The 19,145-nt window shown below is 38.9% G+C and overlaps 1 protein-coding gene across 1 annotated transcript in view; it reads left to right on the top strand.

Annotated features, from left to right (window-relative positions):
- The window catches only part of cacna1da (calcium channel, voltage-dependent, L type, alpha 1D subunit, a), a 57,552-nt gene continuing 38,407 nt past the window's right edge, over nt 1-19,145 (top strand). Inside the window, exons 1-3 of the mRNA XM_053316240.1 lie at nt 1-302; nt 1,886-1,991; nt 17,457-17,596. Of these exons, the coding sequence (XP_053172215.1) occupies nt 1-302; nt 1,886-1,991; nt 17,457-17,596 (548 nt within the window). The remainder of the gene's footprint in view (nt 303-1,885; nt 1,992-17,456; nt 17,597-19,145) is intronic.

Here is a 19,145-nt window from a genome sequence, read left to right as displayed (position 1 = left end):
ATGAGCGCCAACGGGCCCGCCCCAGACCCAGCCCCCGTGGCCCCAGAAGCCCCTCCTGCTTCAGTCCCTGCCCCTGCTCCGGCACCAGCTCCAGCTCCTGCGGCACCACCCGCTCCTCCTGCCCAGCCTGCCCCAACGTCCTCTACCATCCCGGTAGGTGCGTTGGCACAGAAGAAGCGGCAGCAATATGCCAAAAGCAAGAAACAGGGCAGTAACGCCAACAGCAGGCCACCGAGGGCTCTGTTCTGCCTCAACCTCAACAACCCCATACGCAGGGCCTGCATCAGCCTGGTGGAGTGGAAGTATCCTTTACAGTGACTACATATGCGGTTTGGTGCATGTCTGAGTTTTGAGATAAACTTGTGTGTATTTCTTTGTTGAAACTTAGCTGTAATAATTATAAGAGACTGTCACATCAAATGATTTCATATACTGTTTTTTAAAGTAACCAGACTCAGTCCATGTAAAGGTGATGTAGACAGTTCCCACCTGTTTTTATTCCACCTCTTTTTCCTGCGTTAAATTTGTTAGTTAGTTGATTTGTAGCTGTATTATATGTGGGCTGTAGCATGATGTAAAAAAAAAAAAAGTAAAACCATATGTTGCTGTTGTAATGCTGGGAAGAAAAAATATTCATTTGAGCGAAGTGCAGTCAAAATACTTTCTGAATCTTTCATGTGAGTCCCAGTTGGAAAACAATATCAAATTGAGTTGTGGATTTCTTTCACTGAACACAAAATGATATCAGTGATGATGATGTCCTGAATCCTAAAATACTGGTTGGGGTATGTAGAGTGACGCAACACTGGCACAATACTGGCTGTGTGACAGTCTGGTGGGTTTGTCGCTTAAGCAGATGCAGCCATTACAAAAGCCATTAGATGATATAAAAAAGAATGAATGAATGAATCACAACAATACATTTCATAATTCACTTTTGTGTGTTTTTCTGTAAAACAAGTCACTGTGGGTTTACTATCAGTTTACTAGGAGTCCCAGCTGGTGCATGTTTGTTTCAAACAGTTGCAATTATAATTTGATGATTATTTGACAAATGCACTGAATTTACAACTTTTGTTTAAATTTCTGCCTTACAATATTTGAATAATGCTATAAACTATCTTTTAATTTCTGTAACTGTGATGTTAACGTACGTGAGATAGATGGTTGTTTTGATTAAACAACCCAGTGAGTGTTTTCCTGTTGAAAAGACATTTAAATTGGCTATGGTCACCAGTGAAAAGATTACTTTCAAAAAAATGAAAGTTTTTCTCCAACTTTTTGAAGAAACTGATACACCTTATATTTCACTGGGATTTGCAATATTGGCTTTTAACTGAGAAATTGGAGTTTCTTAGCCAGGCTCCAAAATGATGATAGCCTATTATTTACACATTTTAGAAGATTAAAAATTTCCTCCAGAAAATGAGTTGTGGGTTTCCACTCCGGGTGTCAAACCCTGCTTTCCCAGACAATAGATGGCTGCACTAAAAACTCAACCAAAGCTCAGCTATTTGTTGATGCACAAACAAATGATAAAACAAATATTTGTGCCAAATAGACATTCATAATGTCAATCAGTTGAAGTCCTGGTTCATACAACTATTTTCAGTATAACTTAAAATATATTATTTAATCTTTGAGATAGCATTAGTTTCTTAGTTACAGGAGTTAAACGTGTGTATAAAATCCTGTAAATCTAAGAAAATCTGGATTGAGGAAATAATCACTTTTATAAGAGTTCTGTAAATAAAGAATGATGTCAAACTAATTTAAATATTGCAGATGCAGGGGAAATTGGCAAGTCAATTTTAATATTATTATTGCCTCATGCTTTGTTTTGCCATTAAATGTCCTCTACATTTTCCTTAACTTCTCTTTTCAGGCCATTTGATATATTTATATTAATTGCTATTTTTGCCAACTGTATGGCCTTAGCTGTCTATGTCCCCTTCCCTGAAGATGATTCCAACTCCATAAACCATGACCTGGTGAGTAGTCTGTATATGTAATTATAATCCACTTATACACTGTATACCTGTTGTATCAATGCTGGTTACTTGGACTTATACACAGTAGTTGCAATCTAAGATGAGATGTTATTTCTGGCTTGAACTAATAAATTGATGAATAGGTAAATTCATTGTTAAGACTGAAGTGCTCTCTCTGTGCATTATACATAATGTTACTCCATAATCTTGTTTTGGTTGATAAAGTTTGATTGTATCACCTTTTTCAGATGTAGATATAGTCATAGGTGTCTCAGTGGTTACACAATGCATGCAGGCTGTGTCTTCAGTATATTGCTTTATCATGCAGATTTGAGGTATCTGCTGTGCCCACACAGAGGAACAGGTTGACAACTATCCTCATTGGTGCTTTATCATGCCATACTTTTTCTGTACAGAGGTTTTATCCTGCTTTCTATTTTTAGAATTTCTCGTCACTGCACCACTCTGTGCACCTTGTGCATTTATGTCTGTGTGATGAATTATGGGTGATGTAGTGTTGTAAGCATTGTTCCACAGCTGAGGATGAGTGCACTCTCTCCACAGCCAGACAAACACGCAGAGTGTGGTCCTTACATGAGCAGAATTTAACTGAAGTGTTCAATGATTCATGAGCAGCTTATATAGTGCGTCTGCAGACATTTGAATGTTCTTGAAAGCTTTGTCTGAGAGCAGGAACATGTTAGACAAAGTTTACCAGCTTGCTTTAAAAGAACAGAGGGAGTGTTCTTCTGTCTGTTATGCAGCTGAAGCCGCTGTGCAAGAGAAGCTACAGCTTTGGTCTACTTTAAAGAAGTAAGGTGTACTGCTTCTCTGTTTGACCTCCTGGAGGGTGACCTCAGGGTGTTTGTTTACACAGCGGTGTTGCATCAGAGGAAAGTGGGCCATCTGAGACATTACAGTGTTTCATACAGTATTACCTACAGTATGTTGTCAGGTTTAGTTTAGGAGCAAAGTTAGAAAGACTTGGGTTGTCGTAACAGTCTCAGTGTAGGTGACACTACAGTGGATTTAACTTGGTGACGGCTGGAAGGAAATGTTCACATGTGCATATGAAATATAGAACGGGAATTTGGCAACAATGATGCTGTTTTGACTCTGTTTTTTGTGTTTTGTGTTTTTGGTTCAGTGCAAAGTTGTGCATGTGACAAGGTCTTGTGAACTACTAAATGTTTGTTGTACTACAGAGCATAGATGTGAGCTTTATATGAATGTTCAGAGTAGCTTTTTGCAGCTGAATGGCAGCTCCATGGTGTTTTAGATGACTTGAGCTAAACAGCTCTCAGTGATAGATGCTGCTCACTAATGTGTGGCCAGACTTAATGGACTCTACGTACAAGGTTGACAGGTGTTTATTTATTTTCTGTAACTTTTTGCTTAGTCTCTGAACCTCAGGTCCTTTTTTATAACAGATTTGCATCCCAAACATAATGGAGCCAAACTGCCTGTGTTAATACATTCAGTGCGTTGTCAGAATTTACGTTCATATGTTTAGTTTCACCTTCTCATGCGTTCAGATTACATCCAATGGTGTCTTGGCAGAGAGGAAGGTCTGGGAGCATTTCAATATTGACTCTAGTAATGCCCAAATGGCATCAAACTCAATAAATTGCTCATGAGAGAGGAAGCTACATTCCAGTGCACACTTGATAATAGTCTACATCTCATCACTGCCTTCATAATACAAACCAAAGAGCTGTAGGTGTAAGTGTAATGTGATGGATAGTTTCACAGGCTTTAAAGATACCTTCATAGTGTCTGTTGTCTGAACTTGTCAGGAATGTCAGATTAGATTTATGTATGCACCCAGTAACTAATCAGAAAAGCCCTTTTTTTCATTTGGTTGCAAATTAGTGGAGTTAGAGGTATCAGCTGAATGGCTTAGTACAGGCGCTAATGGAACCAACAGTGTATCTCGTAAATTACCCCACTAATAATGCCTGGATTGTTATCAAACTTCTACACTAGTACAAATAGGGTCTTTACACCAGGAGTTTATTAAAATAACACTTACCTGATGGCTTTTACTCTGCTGCTACTGCTAAAGCTGTAAACATTGTTGAAATCTTGCGCAACCACTGAAATACCATGTGGTTGCGCGAGATCCCGCAGACAGCACCTTCACGTTCGATGTGCATACATTTTTACAGGCATCTCCTTGTTCTCCCTTATTGAAAAATCTATAATCTATGAATATGCAATTATTTTTCTTGGCAAAAGTTTAACCGTTGGATACAATATGAGTTCTCCACTGAAAAGTCCATTCTCAATGTGCACTAGAGACTTCAAGTTTTCACATCACACTTATAAGTTGCATATTGGACCAGGGTAGAAGGAGCTATTTTGGGCACCCCTGGTTCCAAATGTAAAAATCCCATTCATTTTTCACATAGACAGCTTCACATGACTCTCAGTTTGACTCACTTCTATTGCTTGGATTGGCATGAAGCTCTCCCGGTTTAATCATCACAAAAACATAAACAACTGTGTTAAAAATATCTGGTTCTCTGATAAAAAAAAACAAAGGCTGTGTGCTGTGGCAAGAAACAGCCAATCACGAGTTAAAAATGTGGTCACGTGTGTCACTAATGGCAGGCAAAAGCTAAAGATTATAGTGTTGAGAAAACTGGCTTTACAATTCGCAGTGTGAATTAGTTCATTTGTGCCTCTAACTGGCTTCTTCTCCACAGCTCAGGGGTTGTGTAGTATTGTTAGCTGTCTGCTATATCAAAATCACTGTCAAAACATGATTCACAGAAGCAAAGTTGAAATCGTTGAACTTGGTGGATTTTACATTATCCAGGAAAGTCCTGTGTTTCTATTTTCATACTGAGGATATTGTTTAAAGTAAAACCAGAAGTGGGACTACAGAGAACACTTGTGGAAGCAGCATCCCCACTAACTTTGCAACTGTGTTTGCGCCTAAACTGTTTATGTCACAAATTATGACTGATTTTTAACGAGAGCACATAGAAAAACATTTCCCCTTCAGCAGATGAATGTGAAAACAGCCTTCTAGTGTAAAACTGCACACACTGTACATCATTCTGCTCAGTGAAGCTCACACATTCAAGTAAAGTAAAAAGCAAAATATATTTTTGAGTGGGGGTGGACTTTAACCAGTGATGAGAGAGACATGCTGGTGATTAGATATAAAATATAATTTATATAGTGACCTTTCAGTAATCTGTAAAGTCAGGACAAAGCCTAAGTTCCTAAAATGTATAACTGCCTCCTATTAAATTGAGTCTTCTTTTATCACACTATAAATGCGGTTATGTCTGTTACTACAGTAAGCTTTACATTGCTTGCACAGGACTTCAGGTTTAATTCTGCGGTGTCAACATTAAAGCAGATACCAGGGAAAATAGTGCAATCTTTCCCTTTTCAGCAGAGGTTGAACAATAGAATATTTTGTAGGGCAGGTGTGCCAGCTTGGCCCCTAGTTGTTCTACCTCATGCTGTAGTTACAGGAGGAGCGCAAGAGAGAGAAATGCTGAGCTAGTTTTGCTATAGCGGCCACCAGGTAAGGCTGCGGTGAGGATTGCCATTTCACACCGCTCTGCTCTGCAGCCTCACAGGTGGACTGAGGACTGCTATGAAACCTGAGATGGAGTGCTGAGAAGCTTGATGTGTAAAGCAAGGATCAAATTATACTGCAAGGCTGCTAGGTTTTTACTCAGTGATACATTCAAATGTGGTATACATTTCAACACACAGCAATTTAGCATATCATCAGTTAACTTACACATATATTGTGGAAGGGAAATAGCTGGATGAAATTTGATCTTGATTACTCAAAATGTTAAAGGCAGAATGAAGAAGATTGTCCAAAAAAAAAAAAAAAAAAACAATATACAGACTCATACAAAAATAATCCCTCTTATTTTTGTGACTGTATCTGCAGAGACCCTGCCATCCACTTCTATTTTTTGTTATTTGGCTGAGTTCAGGATGTTTCTGGGCGTCAAACTTTGGGCAGTGGTGGTGTTGCCCGTAGCCAGTAGCAGGGTGTGAGGGTGGTACTCTAAAAAAATGTGGTGACATAGCGCTGCACTGCAGCTTAGCGCTTCTGGTGTCGTTGAGCTGGGGAGGAGGGGCCAACTTTAAATGTTGTGTTTACAAACTGCAGCCGACAAATCCTACTCATTCTGCCTTTAACTCCTGAAAGGTAAAAATCTGTTCATTTGTGTGTACTACTGTGTGTACACAGTGCCTGCAGAGCTGCTGGGAGTTAGAACAGTGCAATGCTGCAAAGTCATAAAGGCCTTAATAGGATGAGTTTGCTAGTGAGGCTTGGTTAAATGCAGCAGCTCATTATAAATAGAAAGCAATTTCCTCCTCAGGCAGAACACAGGGCAAAAGATCATGGTCCTGCTACCACCAGGAGGCACAAGTGAGTAACAGGATGTAATGGTTCCACACACGTATACATGGAAGTGTGCAATGAGACAACAAACCCGGTCAGGAACTCATTTCTTCATTCCTCTTTTGCTTGGCCCTCTCCTTTATTGCTCTCTTTGTTTAGTCATTTAACTGTAATAGTAAGAAGTGAACACACAACCTATCCTGCACGTGACTGTGTCTTCTCTGCACCCACCTTGTCCAGGGGACAGACAAATAGTCTGCAACCCTCCTGCCTTTGCTTTAAGGTCATTTCTGACTTATCTATCTGAGACTCAACACCCCAGGCAGCTCCTGCTGAAGGTAGCTGGGCAAAACAATGACCTTTTCATGGTGAATATGATTCATACAGCTCATCCTTCGTAAGGCAACATGTAGCGAATCACGTCTGGTATCATGTAGTGTTTGCCCGTATCACTGTTATTGCATAACTCTGGAGCCGCAGAGCTTTTTATTTTACTGGGGACAAAAGGACACAAACATGTAAAGACTGAAATATCTGCAAACAAAACCAATATAGAAGTAATTTGGATGCCAGCAAAAAGAAGCAAACTCACAGTTTGACTCACAGTCAAACTCAGTGTTTTACTTTTGGAGAATGTTACAATTGAGGATGTATTTTTAAAAACATCTAATTTTCTTAAAATTAATCTCAACACACTAAGAAAAATTATGCATAAAGAGGTGAAAGGGGTGTGAGATGACCATTATGAACAACTGTGCTCCTTGTTTAACATTAACTAAGATTAAATAAGAAAAGCGTGCCTACAGTAATGACAATCACATGCTTGTCATCTCCCAGTAATGTAATGTAATGTCACTGTGTTTAAAACTATTACAAGCAAGCAGACAGCACAGATCATTTGGAAACACCCTTTGTCAAGATAACAAAGACTTTGTAGAAATATGTTTACTCTTAATTTAATCAAGTTACATTTTGCAAATATTTTGTTCTGACTATTAATCAAGTCAGTCCTATTAATCAATCCAAGTTCTACATGGATGTTATATTGTCTAAGATACTGTAACTCACAAAAAGTCATAGTGCACTGTGAAAGTTATTCTTGTGTAAACGACACATTTAAAAATCATAATGTATAAAATTAGGCTTATATTTGATCACATATTACTGTTTCTCAATTTTACTGGCCATATAGTTCATCATGAACACCAACTGCAGGACAACAGATAGTAGATGTTCCTGCCACAGGTTCAAATACTCAGCAGATTAACTAATCACACAGATCCATCATCAGTGTCACCTAAAGCCTATATTGACAGTCCATTCAGACATGGACAATTTAACTCGATTTAAGACTTCAGTTAACCTGCTGCACAACAACATGCACAGTGCGGCAACCGCACAAGATGCATTTGCATGCAACCCTGTTCTTGGCGTGAAATGTGCATACTGTGTACAACAAAATGAGCAACAGCAAACAAAGGAGAAGTCACTTCTGATGTAAATACATACCAACAACCATCATAGTGCCATACTTGTGACTTGCGGCGAATACTGTTGACTGATCACAGTTACCAAGTGCCTCAGTGTGACAACCAGCCACTGAGAGGCATCTACCAGATTGCTGTGGTTCTTGTCATGGATAATCAGGCATGATACAGTGAAGTTTTTTCTTTTTTGGGAGCTTACATCTGGTAATATTTTTAATGCCTCACCAGGAACAAAGTAAGAAAATGAATCCTCCATCTTGCTTCAGCCTATTTTAAGGATGCACGTGCCATCATCTTTCAAACTTACGCTTTTAACTTGAGGAATCTGTAAATGTAGACACTCCACTACATAGTAATTTTTACTGGAACCATTCTGTCTAGGTTTGCAGTCTACTTGGTAGTAGTTTTGCCCTTGGCGATGAGTTATTAACAATCCACGGTAGTACGCAGCTCAAGGAAGCTTGTTGATGTGCATGTACATTTTGCATTTTTTCACTTGCATGAACAATGTAAAACAAAAATACATGATCAAACGACTATTAGGTTTTTATGAATTATTTACAGACAAAGCTTTAAGGATAAAAAGCAGAACAAGGCAGCGCTCATATAATTCTAGTGTAGGAGATAGAAACGAAGTAGGTTTTCAGTCTCATTGGCGTTTTTCTCTTTGATTGGGGGAAGAATTCCACAGCAGTGAAGCGTGCTAAAAAAAACTAAAAAAAAAATGCTCTTGCTTATGTCTCTTTAGAATAATGGGGCAGCCTTAAAGTGGGTTAAATGAACTGTGTCAGCTTGACAGTTACTCATAGACAAACCAAGACCATTAAAACAGTAAAACACAAATGATGTGTATCATCAACTGTACTGCTTCACTGTCAATTTACCAAACTAAACCTGACTGGATGATTTAAAATTTTTGGGCCAAAATGCACAATTAACATCCTCATAATCATTCTTATTTTAGCTTACTTTTGCTACAGTCTATGTTTTGATATAGTAATCTTATTCTGTGTATGTTGGTTGAGTTGGTAACATATATTTTCATGAGTAGTGCTGTTGATGTTCTTGTGTCAGTGTTTTGGCTGTGCACTGCATTATAGAATAATGTACATAAGAATGTGTACATGCATGTGACGGATGAAGCAGTTGGCTGCATGTGTGTAATGGCTGGCATGAGCAGCAAATGTCTGGACTGTGGGCTCCAATAGAGATAATGGTAGAAGTATGTGTTTAGTCACTTAATGTAACTGCTCATTTGTGGCTCACAATAGCACTGTTCCTGCTTGTTATCTTGAATGTGTATTTGTGTGTGTGTGTGTGTGTGTGTGTGTGTGTGTGTGTGTGTGTGTGTGTGTGTGAGAGAGAGGGAAAGCAAGAGACAGCGAGAAAAGAGAGAGTCAGAGCTGTGCTGGTTTTGTGTGTATACTGTGTGAAAGTGCAGCCATGATAATGTACAACAGCAGAGCATGTGCATACTGTAGCGTGTGAGTCAAACAGACCTTCTTAAAGGGGAACAACACATAATCTATGAGTTCATCTTTTTTTCCGCTAGGTTCAGTATGTTACATGTATGATTTCTTATGAATAATATGCAAGAAAGACAGCTAAATATTTAATCATTCCCATGCTTCCCTGGTGTATAATTTTGTTATGCTTCCCTGTTTTGTTTTGTTGATACCCTCAATACAATTTTTCACACATACATTCAAATTATTACAGTGGCTGACGGGCAAATGCGCTGCAACTTAAGAAAACACATGAAAATAGCCAATACACAAGCAAATTAAGAAAACATCAATTTGACAACACATACGTAACATTTAGAAAACATGCTGAAAATACCAATAAACTTTTCTCTTAAAAGTTATTGATGAGTTCATCACTCTTTAGCGTCCTCAGGAAACACATCCATTGTCGTTTCTATAATGGGCAATGTTGTGGTATTTGCAGCATGTTTTCTAAATGCTACACAGGTTTTCAAATAGATTATGTCTTTTGAATTTGCTTGTGTTTTGTCAATTTGCATGTGTTTTCTTAATTTGTAGTGCATTTGCCCTTGTTGGCTACCGTATATTATGACATAGATTTAAATTATGAAATAGATATGTCAGTAAAACTGTTCTGAAAATTGTTATTACATTGTTATTACTTTTTAGCTTGAGCATAGCTTCTGTTATGTTGCACACTTGAGCCATAGTGCACTGAAACTGTCATTCTCTATGGATGCTCACAAGTTGCTGTGAAGTTGTAAGTCTGTTATAGCAGTTTGGCGTCAGTGTAAACAAGAAATAATTCTCATGTCTTGTTACATTACTTTTTAAATGAATGGTACACCTATGATGAAAATCTTCCTGCAGGTCCATGAACAGACACATGTGCTCTCCATTGTCAGATGTTTTATTGCCTTTGGTTTTTACAGATTGGTTAGGTTATATCATGTCATGAAAACATATACTGTACTGGAACCATTACCTGTCTTTCTTGGTTGTCTATGCTTAACATGTATCTGATTTGGGTCAGGCCATAAATAATCCAGGTAATGGCAAACCGCTGATGAGTGAGAGCACTCTTCAACTATGTCATCACCTTAACTTGAATGTGTACTTGTTGTTTGACGTCTCCTCACTCTCTGAATTGGCTATCACACTCTTTCATTATGACTTCCTGCACTCATCTATTCTAGTTTGGATTTGTTTTCCTGGAAGGGTGTGAACTTCTTTTTCAAACACACACACACACACACACACACACACACACACACACACACACACACACACACACACACACACACACACACACACACACACACACACACACACACACACACACACACACACACACACACACACACACACACACACACACACACACACACACACACCGTTCACTGCTTTAAGAAGATTAAAACCCAAGCAGTTTATTTGGATTTTATAAGGTTCCACCAATTCCGCAGTGTATGGACTTCATTTTATTTTCTTTCTGAGGAAAAGTTATACTGTACTTGTCTCTCTCTGCTTGTGTTTCCAGTCTTGCTGCACTTTTGACAATCACATGAAGGCAAAAATATGTATATCCATCTATGATGGATATACATATCTATGTGTGTGTTTGCATGTCTGGGCTTGTGTGTGTGAGGGAGAGTGAACTCGACAGAGGGAGAAAGATGAATTTAATATGCGAGCCGTGATAACTTGACACCAAATCACAAAGAGAGACAGAGCAGTGGAGAGAGAAAGACACCTGAACATTTTAGTTTCCTTGATAGTTTGTGCCAATATTGCAGTCATTTCATATCAGTACAGATGTGTTGTGCATGGATTCAGTAAGCTAATACTTTTTTGTCCAAATATTTGACTGACTGAGCCAAAAACTACAAAAGAGAATTTTTCAATAAAACTACAGCACACAGCTGATTGGTTGACATACCAGTTGGAGCCAAAGTCTGGCTTTTGGGATTTGACTTTAATTTCCTGATATCAGCTGCTGTGTGCCATATGTACTTCCTTGCATGGACACACAAATGCAGGCTGGAATGTGTGTTCTTATTGTAACTGATCACTAAAAGTCAGTGGTACATTTAAAAAATAATGTAACAAGAAGAAACGTACATACTAACCGTGATTGAGTGGTCTGCTCAGGAAAAAACAGAGTGGGAAGAAGAGAAGGGATCATAAGGTTTTACATTGGTAATGTGTGCGTGTCGACATTTTGAAAGAGCGGCGGTCTGTAGGCTTGGCTGAAATGAAAATACACGAGATTGCTTTATTCCATGTGTTGCAGGTGTTGCAGTGTTCAGGTAGCAGATTCAGCATTTGCCTCTTTCTCAGTGAGATGCATATGGCTTTTGCCAAACTCTCTGCTCCCACTGCGGCAGTGCTTTGCAAACTGACAAAATGCATACATCTCAATTCATTGACTACGTTGCTGTTCAACTATGTGGTTAGGGTTAGGGTTAGGTGTGTGTCAAACATGTAACTTTAAGGCAGAAGCAAGTTATACATCCCCAACCTTATGCAACAAATATTCAATGTGATGTTTTTTGTTGTTTTTTCATTTTGAAGTGTGCGGGTATACTGAAGATGACCTGCACTTGTAGAGTTTTCCTTGGCAGAGTGACATCCACATCCTCACACAACTCCTGCCCGCCCCCACAGTTCCTCACACACACACACACACACACACACACACACACTTGTGTGTACACATGCACTGTATACATACAAAAACATGGGCGATAAAGAGTATTACATAAGAGCAGATGTTCAGTGCATTATGTTGTATTTTGTAGAGTAGTTGATGGATTCCATTTATGGCCTTATGGAGTAGAGAAACATTTTGTCACTTCTGTTATTGTTTTATATAAATCTCATTTGAAAAATAATATCAATTTAAAGAGATGTGGTTGAATTTCTGCCAAAACATTCTACTCCTGCCTGAGAAATAACAAGTCACGATACAAAGGTACGAAGGATCAACTGGTGTTGTAAAAGGTCTTAATACTGTAAACAATGCACAAGATAAACACAAACACCATGCTTAACACACACACTTGAACAACCATCCTAATACAGACCGCACACTCAAGCACACTTATTTACTGTGCAAACCTGCAGGAGTAGGCGGTGAAGAAGCACTAAATGCTGGCTGCCCCCCCCCCCCCCCCCCCACACCCCCCCACACCCCCCTCCGGCTTTGCTGGATGGCACTGACTGATCTGTACAGACAGGGGAAGGAAAGAGAGTTAGCGAGCGATGGAAGGGAGCATGGGGGAGGGAGATGTAGCAGGAGAGTGATGTTGGAAGTCCTATAGAGTATGTCTGCTTGTTGTATGCACATTCAGATCCAGAAAGACATCACAATGTTTCTGTAGTGCTCAGGAGATATCTGTTCTCAAACTATCCCACAGCCTGATAACTGCAAAGCACATTGATTGGTTTAGATTCATGCATTGGCTGCTGTGTTGTGAGATTATATATATTGAGTGTGTGTACTGTCTACTGTGCTACATATGGCGTGCTTTGACATTGGTATTATTGCTTGCAGTTTGTTGTGTTTGCTCTTCTTGTAAGCGTTCTGGTCACACACAGATATCAAACATGCATGATGTCACTCTGACTCATGTGGGTGCAGGCTTGCTGCCACACGCTCAGATGTGGCTTTTCATGCACGCATATGTAGAGACACTCAGGTGGTCATGTAATCAGAAATACATGAAATAACTAGCACAGTGGAGTTGTTGAGAACTTATAAACACACAGTACTGCTGTTTAGATTATGGCATCTGGCAGTTGATGTTAGCAATCCTAAACAGCTTTTTCCTCAAAACTGGAGGAGAAATTTCATATTTTAATTTTATATAATTTCAAAGGTTAATCTTATAATGGGGTTTATGTCTGAATATTGACACTGAAATCAGGTTAGCATGTTACCTAGCAACATTTAAGGCATGCAGTGATCAACAGGAGAAAAAATTTTTCCCAAATTACAGTGCTCCCATCCTAATAAATGTTGACAATTAATATGCAGTAAATAAATAGATACCCACATGCAAACTTCAAGTTCAGTGTGGTGAAAAGGAACTGGTGTGGTCAGTCACATGAACAGTGTCCAGATGTTCCTGGTCATTTTTCACTGTTGTCTGATATTTTATGGACTAAATCAGCCATTATGAAACTGATTTTGTGGTGTAACTGTTTGACATCACAGATGAGGTAATGGGATATGACTGGTTTTGCAGTTATAGAAGCAATAGTAAATACTTAAGCATAGTGTCATGGTGAATTGTTTTTATAGATCATGGAGGGGCTGTGACCAGTTCTGATCTTTCTTTAGCATCAATGTCAGTCAGCTGTCTTTATGCAGACAATAAATGAAATGTATGAACAATGGTGCTCTGATTGAAAGACAAGTTGTTTCATTGTATTTTTATGTGTCCATTTTCACTCTTAATAAGTATGCACTCAATTAAATTAACTGTTTTCTGTGTGTAATTTGGGGTAAGAGGCACTGCATCTCTTGAATCCTGCTTTTAGGCCCGTCTGAATAGTTAATAGGTTTATATTACCACTGTTCAGCAGTAACCAAATCTGTTCTGTATGCAAAACCTACACAAATTTGGTTGCAATAGCAATTAGCTCATAACTCTCCAGAATTATGTAGAAGCATGAGGAGGAATATATATGCAATGTGGTATCTCCTGCTGTACATGAGATTATTATGTAGCTATTGTTAGTCTGCAAGGATAAAAACATATGCATATGTGTGTGTGTTTGTGCCTGATACTGTATATCATGTTGTGATATAGACCTCAGAAAATTGCAACAAATGAAGTGAAAAGATTAACTGCTGAGAATATGCATATACTGTATGAGAAAAGGGAACAAACTACAGTAAGTCTCTTTACAGCACAAATAAACTAAGATGAGTCAGAGATATTTATGGTCATCCCCAAAGGCCTCTTTCCTTTCCTCACTCTCTTTCTCTCTCTCCCTCTCTCCCTCTTTCTATTTCTGCTCACAGTCCGACGTGCTGATGAATGAATAAATTGCTGGTTAATTGAGAGGAAATGGTTATCATTTGCTATTATATTTAACATGCTTTCATGAACCAGGAAGTGGCAATTTGCATAAATTTACTGTAGCCTGCAAAAGCTAAAACAGTTTATCAACTTATTACATGCCAGTTTCAGTGTCTTTTAAATTATTGCTCAATTACAGCTGTAAACCACACACGGAGAAGGAATTATTATGTTCTGTTTCTTAAATTTACACAGAACATTCATTCATATCTTTGCATTTAATTTGCTGGTCTTTTTAAGGCATATAAAAAAACGGAATAATTAGTGTTTACTGTTGGCACTTTTGGTCTGTGAATGCCTCTAAAATTGTTCGCTTGTCCCTTTGTCACTTTCCTTGCATTCTTGTATGAATTGCTCTATTCTCTGTGCTCCCTGCGGCCTGAGAGCGCTTTGTCATAGAGGCAGCAGCCGTAAGCTTAACCCAACCTTTTACTTCAGTAACAAAGAGGCCCATGTCTCTTATTCTGGGCTAAGTGCTTCTCACAATCTGCAGTAAACTGTTGGGAAAACGAGCCCCGCAGCCCACAGTGCTCTTGCATTTATGGTGTCCGCAGAGAACATGGAGCAGGGGATTAAGGACTACCTCAGGCGGAAAAGGTTATTATGTGTACAATATGCATATAACAATATGTCTGAGTGTGTGGTATTCAGTATTTATCTGCATTTTGGTTTATAAGAATGTAGTGGTCTTCCAATGTTTAAAGTTAAACTGACTTGTAGTTGTACTGACTGGCAGATATTACAGTATGAATACCAGCCCATCTGCAGAGATTACCTGCTTAATGCATAAAGGATGAACAGGGACTCTCATATCTCCAGGGAGGCCCCACTACTGTCCTAAACAGCTGAGTCACCCTGTGGTGTGCCCACCTCCAGGATCTTATACATCTCACTGCGCTAACATGCACATACCACCTTTATCTACCTATATGTGCCTCTGTTGTCAGCTTCTCTCCCAGTCAACCTCAACCTGATGGCTTAATGTTCCCGTGTCCTCTCCTGTGTCTTTGAAACAACCGGAGAAAGTCACAGTGCTGAGTTGCATCACAGGTTCTGGTCTCCTCATACCCTCTAAAGACAGCCATTTTATTAAAAAGTGTGTTTGTCCCTTTTTTAACCTCTGCTGTACTCAGGTGCACTCATACTTTGCTGAGGGAGAGATCTCCGATTGGCTGAGCAGCTCTAGTGAATCAAAGTTTTCACCATTTTGTTATTTTCTCCATATCTTTGCCTCTGCATTTTCTGGATTTTCCTTCATCCAGAATCAAAAGAAAATGAAGTGGGCAAAGCCAACCATTTTCATATCATATTCTTATATTGCAAGCATAGAAAAACACATAAATTAGATTATTTTCTTAGTGTTGGTGTGTTGGTTTTGTATTCAGACTACTGACTAGTTATTTCCTCTTGCTGATGCATGATTCAAGACACATGTCTTTGATCAGCTGGCTGCCCACTGCACTGTGGTGTGTTCAAGTGTAAATGTTAGTGTAAAAGAAGACATCAGCTGGCTTTTGTTGACTACAGTCCTTTGAGGCTGGTTTGGTATGTCAGTGTTGTACAGTTATAATCAGTTTTTTTTTATATTAACAATGGATCATATCACTACTTGAATGCAAAAGGTGTTGCACATAGTGATGAACACTCAGAGAATTATATCCAGTCTCTGCAGTTCCCCTCAGCTTTATGGAGCTTTATAGCGACTTTCAGCTTATGGTGTTGGTTTTCTTGCCTACAACTTTACAGTTTTGGTTCACTGCTCTTGTTTTTTGCACCATCAAATAGCAGACAGAAAAAGATAGCAACTAGCTGGTGAACATAGTGGAGCATTTAGCAGCCAAGAAGCCAGATATTTACCTTGGGAGTGGGTAAAAACCAAAAGCAGCAGGGTAGTAAGTATTGGTATTGGAGTATTGGAGTCTTACATATATCAGGTGAACACAAACATGGTTTCAAATGAATGCTAATGTTGCTCCACATCTGCTGGGTGTCTTAAAAGGCTGATTGCTAACTCTGTTGCCGTATCATCTTTAGAGATAATAATATCAGTGTTGTGTTAACATCCTCTTTCCCCAGGCGATCAAAAATGTGTTAATGTGTGTTTAAAACATAAAGACAAGCCTCTGGTCTCACTACTGAATATAGTACTAAATAAAAACAATGCTATTCTTACTGTCTTACCTCAATAAAAAACTTAAAATAACCCTGTGCACCTATAGTCACGTTTTCTCATAGGTTTCATCATGGTTGTCATAGTGTGAACATATAGGCTGCAAAGGTTTGGAAAGTGTGAGAACCAAAGCAGCTCAGAATGAGGTCAGGACAAGGTGAGACTTTGCTGCTCAGGTTGAACAAAATTGTTAAACTGCTTAGAGGGAGAAAGGATACCAGAATATGTGTTTTGATTTTCTGCATTGATTGGGCTAATGATGTTTGTGTGTGTGTGTGTGTGTGTGTGTGTGTGTGTGTGTGTGTGTGTGTGTGTTCGTATGTATAGATGCTTTCATCACTGCAGTCATACCTGTGAGCCCCTTCATCAGTATTACAGAGCTGGATTGAAATATTCATGTCACGTTTGCATCCATTTGTGTCTGTGTGCTTGTATCTGTCCTGCCTGTTTGTCCACCTAACATATTGTATTTAGGAGTTTTAGTATTGATATGTTTTTGATTTAGTTATGTACTTCCACAAAGTTGGGAGACTCCCATTTTCCACAATGTAACTCGTAACTAGAATCCCCGTCTCCTAAATGCCTGCATCTTTCAAACCCATAAAACCTTCTGTTAGTAATTCAAGTTTTGTCTTAAAAATTGAAGTCTGAAGTCCAAGCTAAGATGACATCATCTGGGTTTGTTTTTCAATAGCTCCTCCTGAGTAGTTCTCCTAGTGACAAGTGAGATTAACATAATGTGAAAAATTATCGGAGTGACCCTTTAAGCTCGTATTGTTTCTATGACAATTCATCATATGCAAATTCCTAAGTGCTTTGTTCTCTTTTCTCTGTGTGTCTGCAGGAAACAGTTGAGTATGCCTTCCTCATCATTTTCACAATTGAGACCTTTCTGAAGATTATCGCTTATGGTTTGGTGATGCACCAGAATGCGTACGTGAGAAACGGTTGGAACATGCTGGATTTCGTCATTGTCGTCATAGGGTGAGTCCTGAAGCTCACAGTTGATTTTTACTGTCATTGATTTACTTTAATGTAACATACAGTACTGTATAAAGGCCATTAGTTCAAAGTGCTGCTTTAGTAGGCACCACATCAGCTGATTCAAACAATGTCTCTGCAGACCACGTCATGAGGTTTTGTTATTTAGTTTGGTGTTAGGATTTGCACTTTGATCTCTGACAGCTGCAGTTTACAGTGTTTCTGAGAGAGACAGTCAGTGTTAAAGTTGCTTAAGCCTCTGCTCTGAGCGGCCAAGTGCTAATAGAGACCCTCATACACCCACAGTATATGACCCAGAAAAGACAGAGAGAATAAATCGGAGCTTTACCACCACTTGAGTGAGTCACCATCTTTCCATACTTCATCTCTTCTCCAACACTCCCTCCCATCTTTCTCTCTCCTCTCCTCTCCTGTCCTCTCCTCTCCTCTCCCTTACTGTTTTTCGCTCTCTCTCTCCCATCCTGCTGTGCTTTGTCTCTGCAGCTCTTTCTTATTATTTCCCCCTTCCATTTTGATCTCTCAGATGGTTGTACTTTATGCTTTACACTTACCCACCTCACTCTGCCCTCATTCCTATCTCCAGCATACTCTCCTCTGGTGATCTTCATCCTTATCGCCAGTTCTCTCTCTCTCTCTCTCTCTCTCTCTCTCTTCTGCCTATCTCTCCTCTAATACGCACAGTCCAGTGGGTAGCTGGGTCAGATCTCTGTCTGTATGCAGCACGCAGGGTTGATCTGCCATGCAGTCAAATGCAAAGACGGCTGCTCCTGCTATGAAGAGTGATTGCTGTTGCTAAATCACTGAAATGACACTCTAAAATAATACAGCCAACGATGTGAAAATATAGCCCTGTCTATATGAATAAATTAACTTCAGGTCAAGGTTCAGTCTACTTTACGACACGCGTCAATATTCCTTAGTATCTTTTATTTATAGTACAAAACAGGTCATAAGATTATAAAAGATGTTAGAAAACGTTATGAGGCACTCAAAGATTCAGCTAGGCTGCATACTTTTTTTTCCATCTATGTGTTGAATGCAGGAAAAATAGCCAAAGAATTTACTGTATAGGTTTAATATTACAGAAAATGTTTCTTAATTTATTTGAGAGGTAGAAATATATTAAAGCACACCTATTGTCTTTATTAGGAAAAATGAAAGTTTTAAAGGCATTAAAGAAATGCAAAGTAGTTTAGCAACAAAGAAAAGGTTAACATCAAGGTCACCTAAAAGAACATCTATTCAATTTATCAGGAAAACTAAGGACATTAACATTTTGAGAATCGTTTTAAGTGGAGGTTATTAATGAGATGTGAAGCTTTTTTTTTTAAACTTAAGGACAACAGCAGCCTTTTTGAAAGTTAGCTCTTGAACTTAATATAATGTATTCTTAAAGCTGCCCATACCAATATTGTCATATTAACAAATGATTACATGACTATATATATGTAAAATGGCATATGGAATATGCAGTTCTGGAGTTTTATAGATTGTTTTTAGCATCTTTCAGTTCATTGTTTAGCTGTCTGGC

This window comes from Scomber japonicus, chromosome 3 (genome assembly GCF_027409825.1).
Source record: "Scomber japonicus isolate fScoJap1 chromosome 3, fScoJap1.pri, whole genome shotgun sequence".
Taxonomy (NCBI): domain Eukaryota; kingdom Metazoa; phylum Chordata; class Actinopteri; order Scombriformes; family Scombridae; genus Scomber; species Scomber japonicus.
Note: the sequence above shows the minus strand (reverse complement) of the source record. Positions and strands in the feature narration are given on the sequence as shown.